Here is a 12185-nt window from a genome sequence, read left to right as displayed (position 1 = left end):
CAGGCTCTAAAACACAGTCAAAAATTGAATGTACATAATGGCAAGATTTGTCTGGAAATGCTGATTGTTCCTAACCCTGGGTTTACCTGTTATTGAAGTGCTGCCTTTACTCCTTGACTGTCTGTTGGTGCAATGTCCTCCTGACACGATGCCAGCTCTGGTTTCATGATACAGAGCCTTTGGCATCAGTAACAGCTTAAATCCTGTTCACCACCCTAGGCATGACATGCCCTCTGCTGTTCTGGCACAATTTGTGGTCTCCATTTCCTGTGACCCAAGTCAGGCCCTATTCCCTTTTTCATTCTTTCTTCCTCTCCTAAAGCTCTCTGTTGATTCCCTATTCTGGCTCAGAGTCCCACAAACAGAAGTACCAGAACAACTGAGCAGTGGCATGCCATAGCTGTGAGGGCAGAAAGAGGAGCTCAGGGTGAGGAAGAAGCAGTGGGAATTTCTTAACTGATACGTGTCACGTTCCTGAATCTCAGGAAATCACAGCTTTAATGTAACTTTCTGTAGATCTGTCCTTTCATTTATATTTGTTCCATAAATAGTCTATGGGCTATGACTTGCTATCATGGTCTGTTTTCAGGATTCTCTTTTTCTTGTGGTGTAAATGTAAAGTCACCAAGTAGTCAAATAGTGTTGGATGAGTATTAGTGCATTTTTTTAAATAATTAATTTTTAAAATTATTTTGATACTTTCTGGAGTTCTGTGTGAAACTGTCATTAAGCCACACCATTAACCAGTTTATCAGTAGCAGAGGAGGATGGAGCACAATGGTGTTGCTCCTGGAAAGTAGTTATATTTCAATTACCAAAGCATAAAATGCTCTTTATTTTAAATTCTAAGCTGATGTTTAAAGGACAGCTATCTGCAAAATAACGTACAAGGCTAAACAGCTGTGGTACTGGAGGGAGCAAGTAAGGCAGGACAATGATGGAAGTACTATGTTCACACATCTACTTATCTGCAGAGGCTGTATATGTAGCTGTATGTAAGAGATGATTGTTGAATCTCCTAGAAATGTGAGTATATTGGCCTTGTTGCCTTCTTTTTCTCCTGAGAAAATGGCCTTAGTTGCAAAGCTTGTACCCTTTCCTGCTTTGCATAAATAGATGGAAAAGAAAAAAGCAAGAAACTGTGAGATTATACCTTTTCTTCCTTCTTACTCCTTATAGCTTCCTTTTTGCAGAACATTAAAGAAAGAAACTGTAAGTCATACTGCTTGGGCTAATAAATCCTGATTGTTTTGCATCTCCATTAAAAGTGAAGGTTGGGATTGCAAATGAGTCACCTAAAGTTGTTCAAGTTGTATGGTTCTTATTTTTATTTGCTTTCTGAGGGCTAATTTTTAGGACAGATATCAATTACCTTCCTATAACAGAAAAAGCTCTTTTTGGTGATGACTACTGTATTCTGTCATAAAATTAAATATTTCTGGAAATATTTTGTCTGCTTACTTTTGTGTTATTACATAGTGTTTCCTGTAAGGGATACAAATGCTATTTCATGTTGATAATTATTTTTCAGAAACAGAAGGAATCCAATTGGAAATTTGTGGAGGAGCTCCTTAAAAAATCCACTGATGCTCAAGTAAGTGTATAAAGAAAAGAATAATGAACAAGGAAAGTGTCAGGGATGCTTTCAGGAAAAGACAGTGCATGAAACAAAGTCCAACTAACAAGTGTATTTTTGGAGTTGTAGTGTTTTTATCACTGGTAAATGAACAACCTTGACATAGCTAAACTATGACAGTGTACAGTTCCCTCCTTGTTAGCAGTTCCACTTGCTTTAAAGTGCTGTGCTTCATGCTAAATTGTCAGATAAAGAAAAAAGATAATTATCCTGGAAGGGTAGTATATGGCTTCTTAGACAAGATGTATTCAGAATAAGAACTGGATGCTTAGAAAATGTAAATCAGATACTGAATGTAAGGATATCAAGTTGAGGAGACATGATGAAGGAGATAGTCAGTTGCATTGAAAATTCAGCTATATCCTCATCACAGCGGGAAGGTGACTTGCCTTGCTGAGCAATTTGTCTTACAGGCTTGAATCAAACTCTTACTGATAAGGTTCTAGTTTCTGAGCACTCATTTCATACCTTATCATTTTTCTTTCTGCAGAACTGTTAATGCAATGCTTCATGGCCCAGAGGTCAGAATTGACCTCCTTTTAATATGCTTTTAAATATGCTGTTCATCAAGTTTTAAAAATAAGTTACATTGTAGCTCTGTAAATTTGTTCTGAAGTTGCATGGCACAAATTGCAATCGTATCAGCAATGCCTGTAAAAATAATTTCTTTATTTATATATGTTTAACAAAAGAATACACATGTTTATTTTTTCATTTGGTATATGAAATTAAGAAAAATCCTGCAAAATTCTGTTTTTGAAAGCAGAAGGTGAATCAGTTCTTTCAGTTTTTTAAATTATATAACTGTCTTGCTCATGGAGTAGCAACAATTGTACTTAAAACTGGAATGCAGAACAATACTTGTTACAACTTTTTGACAAGAAAATAATTGTGGCTGTTAGGAGAGTTGAAATGATAGCATGAATTTTCAGATTTCTAAACATAAACCCTAATGTTTGGCTATGTAGTTGTACTTTATCAGCTTAAAAGATTAAGTCTTTTTGAATGATTTTATGGTATATGACAAAATACAAATTGTGCATATACATTAAAACCCCAAGTGATGACATTACTTATTGGATGTGCTTACCATTCTGTGAGAGAAATTGGAGAGATTTAGATAAGATGCATAAAACTGAGTGGCTTATTAGCCACCTTCCTGTTTGCATCTTCTGTGTGGCAGCAACCTGAGACACACATTTGTAGTTAATGTTCTTTTCTTCAAAATAATCCCCTTTTCTTGTGAGTGTTTATTGTTTTGAATAAAGATTACTTTGAAACAGAACATACATAAAATATGCAGTTTTTGATGCTTTCAATAAAAAGGAAGTATTGAACTGTAGATAGTTTAGAAAGGCAGCTAAGTGGCCAAGTTCAGAAGACTTGCATTTTGAGTCAGTCATGACAGTAATATGAAGCAAATATGTGTTTTAATTTTCAACAGCAACCACTGTTGGAATTAAAACAAACCCTCATTTGCCAAAGACATGGTTGTAACTATTACCAACCATCTAAGGAGCCATCTAGTTTATTTCCTTTTTTTATTTGTTCATTATTTTTTCTTGCATTATGGAGTTAGCTGCCCAAGGGAAGTGCTCCTTGGGGAACATTAATTCCTCTATGTGCATGCACGAGTGAACAGAGTACTTTATTAAAACACACATCCTGCTCCCTATCCCTGCACAGCAGCCTTCCTGACAGTGTCTAGGAAGGAGAATGCTTTTGCCAGTAGATATGTCCATCTCCTCTGTTGATCTGTCAGCTTCAAGTGGCCACTCCTACCTTTTATCTTATCCTTTTGCATCTCTTAAGTATTTTTGAGTCCAGAAAATGTAGTAATGAGAAGCACAATGAGATATCAAAGTCAGTAGTGAAACGGAGCATTGAAAAGTGGGAAAAAGCAAAACTGATAATAGTATTCTTTGAATGAACAGCAGGACAGAATTGATGATACTGCCTATTAACACTTGGCATGACTTTGTTACTTAATCCTCTCTGAGCCATCCTTTTCAGCATATAGCCTGTTATCTACTAAAGATGCACAGCAATAGCTGTGCAACATAAATTAAAAGAAATAATAGTGCTGATTATCCATTTGCTAGAGAGGGCAGGAGTTGGTAGTTAAAAAACTTCATTTTTAGGTATATGGCAACTTAAAAACTAACCACATTTAGTACTATGTTCATCAGCCTCATAATCTTGTGCTTGTTGCTCCTTAATTTCCCTATAGCTTGTAAACTGCATGCTCAGAAGAATGGCAATTTACACTGAATGGGGGGGAAATGAAGAAGAAATCAAGTCTGTGTAGTTTTGTGTGTTCAAAAGCATCTGAAAAAGGTGCAGAACATACATTTGTAAGGTAAATTGATAATCTCCTAACAATGACTGTTAAAGTCTCTTCATGTGAGCTTCAAATTCTATGCTGTGAAAAGATGGTACAGTAGGTGTTGTTGCAGCCACTGAGGGTACCAGAGCATCATGAAGCAGCAGAAGCTGGAGTTAGCTTTAACATCCTTAGGACAGCTAAGTATTTGGATACAAAAATGCCTAACCAGTGTTAAATCTGCAGCGTTTTGGTAGTTTCAGTAGTTCTGTTGTGTTTAGGTGGTCCACATGCAGGCAGCAGAGAGCCTAAGGCATGGTAATCCAGGATACGCTGGATTTTGGGTGTGATGAGCACCTCCAGAAGATTGTTTTGTGTGTCCAAGTGAAGATGGTTGAGGGGTGCCCCAATAATGCCCTGTTCCCAACAGGAGCTGCTTTAAGATTCAGTCAGCCTGCTGCTGAGCAAGGGAAAGATGTGAAGGTGCTGTTCATCCTATGGGATCAGTAGTGATGGGACCCAAAAGCACCCTGTGAGAAGATAGGAGCAGTCATGGATACCTGGGCAAGTGTAGTGGGCTTCTGCCTTGGATATATCCTTTCAGCTTCAAACAGTTGACCAACAGCTGAGTTCTTCAGCCACAAATTGCTCTCTTTTAAAGTTCCAAGTAGATAAGAGTTGAAGAAAATTGCTCATGTGAAAAAACTCCCAGGTCTATCACAAAAAAAGGGCATTTTTGGGGAAACTAGTTGTACAAGGTGTTTCCTACCTTTTCTGTAATTTGGAATTCTCTTCCAAAAGAAGAACAAAAGCTAGTTTACAATTCTTTTTGTACTGCAAAATGAAAATTGTTATAGTAGTAATATTATCATAATTGTGTTTGTCTACTAGGCAACATCAAACTGACTAGATTTATGGGTTGTCAGTATAGGAGGAATTTGTGTTTATGAAGTTTTATTGTGAGAATCAAAAGCTTTTTGGTTTGCAAGAACTAATAGCAGTCTGTCTTAGACTTCTTATTTTAGAAAATAAATGCTTTGTGCTGTTTCATTTCTGCCTCAATTTTGTTATACCTTCACTGTATTTTTTGTTTAATTCTGCCTTAAGAGAGATAGAGAAGTATTTCTTGGGTTTCTAGGAAAACCAATTTTGTTACTACAGTAGGAGGTCATAAGAGAAAAATGTTGTGTTTAGATAGTACTATCATTTTGATAGTATCAGGTGTTCCTCCCTTCTGTGATAAATTAAAAGCTGACTACCTCAAGAGTTCTGATAGTATTTCCAGCAGTGCAAGAGACCATTTTAAGCAAAAGAGCAATGAGAGAATCCATTAATCCCAGGGATATTTGAAGTCTCGATACTCTTTTATATTAAATTTGAGATAAAGCCTTCAGTGCTATCATGGTTTTGGAAACTGTTCTAAAACTGTAGTTGGACAGATAAATAATATTCAAATTGAAGATGCTCAACTTCTGTGTTTATTGTTGAATTAATTTAACTGAAGGAATCATTGTTTGTTGAATTAGAACCTAAACATAACTCTAGATTCAAAATACAACTTAAAGACTAAGCATTCCCTTTCTGTGAATTTTTGAATGGTGTGTGTTTTGGGTTTTTTGTTTCATTTTTGTTTGGTTGGTTTTTTTGCAACCTTGTAACTGGGTAGATCCCTCTAGAGAAATAGGTCTGTTCAGCTGCAGGATTTCTTGTTTTACATCAAGACTCTTGCTTTTATTCGTTAAAAAAAGAGCAGCTGTTCTGTCCCTTGTTTTTTGTGCAAGATTGAGGTTTTTTTGGGAAGTCTGTTTAATTAATAGTTACATCATATATTTAAAAAATACTTGAGTATCACCTTTCATTTTTAGGCATATTTATTACATTTGAATTACTATTCTGGATATTTTTAATGAGTCTTTACTGGAAAGTTACTTTCCTATTTAATTGGTTTTATATCTTACATGTAATGTCTTGAATGTATAATTTTCTGTGACAGTTGAAAATGTCTTTTCAATTTTCAAGTTGTTTAAGGAATGCACCACTTTAGAAGCCATATGCCCTACATTAATTGTTCATGAGAAGAGAAGGCAGACGTGGTTAGAAGTTCCTGTGGGTGATTGTATACTTGTTTGCAATGTTGTGATAAAGTGTAGCAAGTCAAGTTTTCCACACGAATGTATGGCCAGGTAGAGACAAGTTCATGAGTTAGACTCATTTGTGTGGCATTGAAAACAGGGAAAAAACCACTCAAAGACACAGTAAGTCATAAGAAGTAGCACTGTGAGTAAGTCATAGAATCATGTAATGGTTTGGTTTTGAAAGGACCTTCAAGGTCATCTACTTCCCACACCCCTGCCATGGGGTACAGGTGTTAGACTGACTCACACATGTAAAAATCTACTCTTCAGACAACTGCACACAAGTTGGTTCATTAAACCACTTTTGCAGGCAGTGGAGACAATAAAGCCCTTATGGGAATTATCACCCTAAAGTAGATGCCAAAAATAGGCTGGGTTAAACACATGGTTTTAGTTCAGAGCATGGAGCTCTTAATATCCTATCTCCCATAAAAGTTCTGTTTTGTTGTTACCAAAAGCTGGATGAGAATAATTCCACTTTCATTATCCCACAATTACTACCCGAATGCTTCACTGTGTTCAAATTGTTTGGTATTTCCTATTTCCTTTCTTATGAACCTTTTCAGAAGTCTTTTCCAGCCTAAATGATTCTGTGATTCTATGATTCTGGGATGAACCAGCATTGGCTGGTTTGCAGGGTGCAATTGTCAGCTTTTATCTTCAAGTTTGTTGTTTGTATTAGAAGATACATTTACTCAACAGTATATAATTAAAATTATATTTTATATTAGGAGATTACTTATAGTCTGTTCGTACTGGTTTTATGTATCCTACAATTAATTTTTTACCTCCTGTTTAAGGCTGGTGTGTTGGAGGAGCACTTACGAATGCACCTTCAGTGCTGTTTGACTTTGTGTAGTTTCTGGGGTTTGAACCTATCTGTTGTCACCATACTCTGGGATTATTACAGCAAGAATCTGGTAAGTAGCTGAATATATAAAAATGTAGAATTGCATGTAGTCAGTCCTTGATTTTTGCCGATTAATTCTGATTTTCCTGTAGCTGAGCTTGATTGCTATACTTGTGTAAAACTACCTAATCAATGACAGTATCCTTAAATTTGCTATGTTTGTGTAATGAAATCATGTGTAAATTTGTTATGGTCCATTACATTATGAAATTATAGAATATGATAATATATTTTAAGTCCTATTTTTCATCAGGACTACACAGTTTAAGGTCTTGTAAAAACACTTTGCACACAGTTACAAGGCATTTTTATTGTTTTAGCCATGGTAGGAATATATCCTTTTGTTCCTGTGAAGGAGTGCATCTTACTGCCTTTGTAATATTGGCATTTATTGTTATTTATAATATTTTCTGTTTTCATCTGTTCTTTTAGAACAGCTGCTTTACTGTTCCTTGGCTTGGTCTGAAGGATCTGGCAAATATTAGTAAGACTTCTTTGTCGATGCTTGAGTTGGTGAAACGCTGCTGCTGTGAACAGCAGGTCCCTTCTCTGTACAACTCTAGCAACAGTTACTTCATTTTCCTCAGCATCTTGGCACAGATTATGAGAGAAGAAAACAATGGTGTGCATCCTTGGAAACAAATTAAAGGACGGTATGGATGGTTTTTAGTTTGTCTCATTTTGTAACAAGTGTGGGGGGTTAGGGGCCCTTCCAGCCACACGTGAAGCAGAGGGCACTCTGCTCATGACAAAATAAAGGGGGTGAGGGATCCAGGGTGACTCATAATTTGAGGAAGCAGTTGTTCCCTGAAGTTTCTGTTGCCAGCTGAGGCTGTAACTGGGTCCAAGAATCACCTTGGCATCCATAGAGTGGGATGATTTACCTCGTCCCACTGGCCAGGAATTTGGTAGACTGGCAACCAGTGCAGTGGTACAACCCAGTTGCCAGACAGATAATGTAATTAAAGCACAGAAGTTGTGTTTGAGCTCCATGTAAGCCATGTGTTGTTCAAGAGCATGCAGACTGACACTTGCTACACCTGCATTTTCATTTAAATATTTTCTTTTCAGTAGTTTTCAAAATTTCTCATAATATTTTTGTGAGGATTTTAATATTTCACTTAATCTTGGAACATACTAATTAAGTACAGTCAGTCATGATATAAAAAAACATAAAATATATAAGCTCTAAATGAAATTGATGTTTTAGATGTGTACTAATCTGTAAGATTTTTCTTATAGTAATGAGATAGCAATTGTAATGATTAACACAGACTTGTTAAATTTTTTTTCATTAGATAGAGAAAACAAAAATAGTTCTGGTTTAGGCTTTTAAAAGATTTTGTTAAGTACTAATATAATTAATTAAAATTTTATTAAGCATTAGTAAGATCTTCATGTACACAAGTAATGAACATTAAAAAATGCCCACGTGTATACACACCTTACAAAGTTGTGGTGTTCTTCTTCCAGAAAAGAAGAGTTATCTTGGCTGTCAGAAAAGACCAGTATGCCTAATGTCTATGTACACTTCAGAAGTTTAGTCACTAAAGTTTGGCTTTATGAATCACTGCAACTATGTAGAAACAAATATGTTGCTGGATTCTGTGTCAATGTCTTGCTTTTTTTTAAAATTTTAATTAGCCTGCTCTGTTCTTACTGAAATAAAATTACACTTACATTTTTGTGCTCTTATAGCTTGTTACTTTGCCTAATTTAAGAGGGGGAGTAATAACATACAACACACAGTGCATCAGTCTGCTGAACCAGTTTTCTTCATTTCTACCTTGAAAAAATCAATTACACAAGTAGCAAAATTTAACAGCCTACAGCTATGATTTTGGGATGAACTCTGTTTTCAGTAGCTAACCAAGCATTAATTGATGCATGAAAAACATAAATGCCTGTCAGTAGTAATTTACTACTAAACAACATTAATTGGATTTGCTGTAATTTTTGGTGGCTAAATTTCATAACCTCAACACCACTTCCAACTATTTTCTAGGTGACAGAATAGGAAAACAGCATTTATGGATGTTTAACTACTGTAGGTGGAAATTATTTTAAATTAAAGGTGAAGGATATACCTAAAGTTTTAAACACAAAAAGTTATGCCATTATCATCTTACTCCTCTGTTGTAGGAATGGTGATTTTTAAATAAAAGTCCACATCCAAGCAAAGGTCCCAGGAAAGATCTCTTTGTGTAAGCTTTTTCCTTTTTGGCAACCACTTTAAAGTTTCAAAGTTGCAATGCTTGTCACCATCAGCTGTTTATGACTTGAGCATTGTCCTGTCAGTAATGCAGATAAAGTTTCATAACATCTTCCTACCTGGAGAGAGCTTTCTCTTCCAAATGCCTCAGTTTCTCTGTTTTCTTTCAAACCTGTCCATACCATAGGTGAGCAGTAAAAGTTGATATAGACTTTGGCAAAGCACTGTGGAGAAAAGGGATTTTCCAACAGAAGTCTTCTTTTTACTGCAGTGATGGTTTGGTAGGTGAGACTTTGATCACTGCAGCACTATAACATAATAGCAGAAACCAGTAGCTGATTTCCAGGTGGAAATGAAGTTTCCAGGAAAGAAGTTGGTGTACAGGAATGGTTTGCTGCTGCAAAGAGATGCCACTTGACAGCTCCCTTTCCTAGGAGCCCTCATGGGCTAAACTTGATTGATTGATTTGAAGGTATCAAGGGAGGACATCCATGGCAGAGAGAGTCGTAGTAGTAACATTGTAGAGTAGTAACATTGTGCTCAGCTTGGTACTAGAGGTTGGATAAGGGGGAAGGGCTTGGCTGCACCTCCAATTGGAAACAATGTGTTCTTTAAATCAAAAGCAAAAACTGAGAGCATGTTTGTTCCAGTAATCATAAGAGTAACAAGAAATAAAGAGTATTTAAAATTTAAGGGTTACTGGAAGAGGGTAACCATAAACTAAAAGCATGAAAGTGCAATTTTAGTCACTCGAGAAGATAGAAAATTGCATACTTTAAGAAACTTTCTCTTTCCTGTTTTTTTTTTTTTTTTTTCTAATGTAGAATTTATTCCAAGTTCCATCGGAAAAGAATGCAGGAGCTGACAGAGGTGGGGCTGCAGAACTTCTTTAGCCTGTTCCTCATGCTGGCAATTATTGTGGAGACAGAAGATATCGTGAGTCGGGTGCTGGATCTTTTGGATTTCCTGACTCCATCCTCCATCACCACAGCTAGGAGAGCTCTCATCTGGAGAGGTCATTTTGCTTTTCTTTTAATTTATGTTGAGAAGAGTATGGACATCAGTGCCCTGGCTGAGAAAGTCTCAAATGCTTTCCGTGAGAAGGCAAAGGAGTTTTTAGTGACCAAAAATGACCACACACAAAGACAAAATCTCTGGACTCTGCTATCAACCTACATTGATGGGGTCCAGGAAGTGTTTGAGACCAGCTGCTACTTGAGCCTTTCTGAGGAGAAGTTGCTAAATGATGGCTTTACTATGCTGCTGCCTGCATGTCGAGGAGCTGAGCTGAGCATGGTGCTGAATTTTCTTCAGGTTGTTCTAGCCAGACTTCGGTAAGTTATTTGGTTAAGTTGCGGATTTAGACTAGCATTTTGTTTTTAGGGTTATACTGTAGTTCCTATTAATTTTTTTACCAAAACCGTATAAACGGAAAGAGAAATCTCTGAAGGGATATGAATGATATGTTAAATTTCAAAATTCACCAATACTTCAGTGCATACAGAATCTTTGAAATGTTTCCTTATTATTTCAGGAGATTAGGTTTGACATCCAGATGTTTTGTTATGAATTAGTGTCTCTTTAGAAAGTCATCCAGTTGCTTCTATTTCAGAAAATATCATCTTTTCTTTGGTAAAGGAAAATTGGAAATTATTGTCTCTGCTAATTACATTAATTGGAGTGTGTTGTTTTTTTTGTTTTTGTTTCTTCATTGAATGTGTTCTGTTTTTCAGACTTTTCATTCTATTTTTTTTCTCTTTTACCAAGGTTGCATTCAAATTCTACAGTTATGGAGATTTGAATACATGTCTGGGGTTCGATAGGAAAGAAGGAAATCATATTTTACCACTTTCAAGCAATTTTGCTTTGATGTACTAGTTCATTCTTCAACATCCACAGTGCCCTTCAATAAGCATATTTTTTTTTCTACTGATGCCTTTGAGAAGCAGTCCTCCAGTTTGAAGCCCAAACTGTTTTTTTTTTATAGGATATTAAGAGGTAGCTATTGATCTGCCATTACTTCAAATGTGCAAGACTGAAATATGTGTAAAGAGCTGTGGAAGAGTACATAATAGGAATTCTGAGGCCCATATGCAAGATCTCTCTTTAAGCAGGTTCTTTGTTATTGTCTAGTAGTTTGACTGCAGCTGTCAATAGCTTATAGATCCAAAGACAACTGTTTTTCAGGCAGTCTTCTGAAAAAAGATGAAGCACAAAACTAAGTTTAGTTGATTTATTATTTATTATTTCAGTTCAACTGAATGTATTTCCTGGAATAAATTGGAGACTTCAAAAATACTTTGACATTTTCTCTATTAGCTAATAGACAGCATTTGTTGTGTTGTTTTTAAAGATGAAATAGAGAGAAATTTCAGAGTGGTGAAAAAATTGCCTATTTTTATAACTTGGCATTATTTTTAAGCTTTCCAGGACTGGGGATTATGTGGCCCTCTTGTAACACAGAGAAGAGGGCATGGAAGTTCAATCTAGACTTCTAAGGTCATCACAGACAAGGTACAGGACAGTATTAGTACCTTCTTTTGCAAAAAGTAGTTCTGCTGAAATATTTGAATTACCAACATGCTCAAATAGTAATTGGTATGAGAGAGATTTTTAGAACCTTGCTTTTAACAGGTATTTCAGTTTCTTTATTTATACATTTTGTTACTGCTACCACCCTGTTTATCCTATCTTCAGAGGAATTAAATTCCTTAACACTTATGAAACACTTTGATCTTCAGGTTGTTTGGAACAGGAAAATGTTAGTGATTTTCCTGCTTTGACAGACTCACTGAAGTGAATCAGTCAATCCCCTGTTGCCATGCAAATAAAACAGCACTAAAAACATTTTTTTTTGTTCAGAAGATATGGATGGATTTGTGCTAACCAGATGCTAAAATGTTACTGAATTGACCAGACTGATTAGGCCTGGTCTATTTTCAAACTCAGAAAAAGATGAGATGCTTGTT

General features: G+C 36.0%; 1 protein-coding gene across 1 annotated transcript in view; it reads left to right on the top strand.

The window, feature by feature from the left end:
* Nucleotides 1-12185, top strand: part of MMS22L (MMS22 like, DNA repair protein) — an 87541-nt gene that overhangs the window by 21672 nt on the left and 53684 nt on the right. Inside the window, exons 11-14 of the mRNA XM_059468492.1 lie at nt 1532-1594; nt 6895-7014; nt 7437-7657; nt 10041-10550. Of these exons, the coding sequence (XP_059324475.1) occupies nt 1532-1594; nt 6895-7014; nt 7437-7657; nt 10041-10550 (914 nt within the window). The remainder of the gene's footprint in view (nt 1-1531; nt 1595-6894; nt 7015-7436; nt 7658-10040; nt 10551-12185) is intronic.

Source organism: Ammospiza nelsoni, chromosome 3 (assembly GCF_027579445.1).
Source record: "Ammospiza nelsoni isolate bAmmNel1 chromosome 3, bAmmNel1.pri, whole genome shotgun sequence".
NCBI classification, from domain to species: Eukaryota; Metazoa; Chordata; class Aves; order Passeriformes; family Passerellidae; genus Ammospiza; species Ammospiza nelsoni.
The sequence above is the reverse complement of the archived record's forward strand: the minus strand, read 5'-3'. Positions and strand labels throughout refer to the sequence as shown.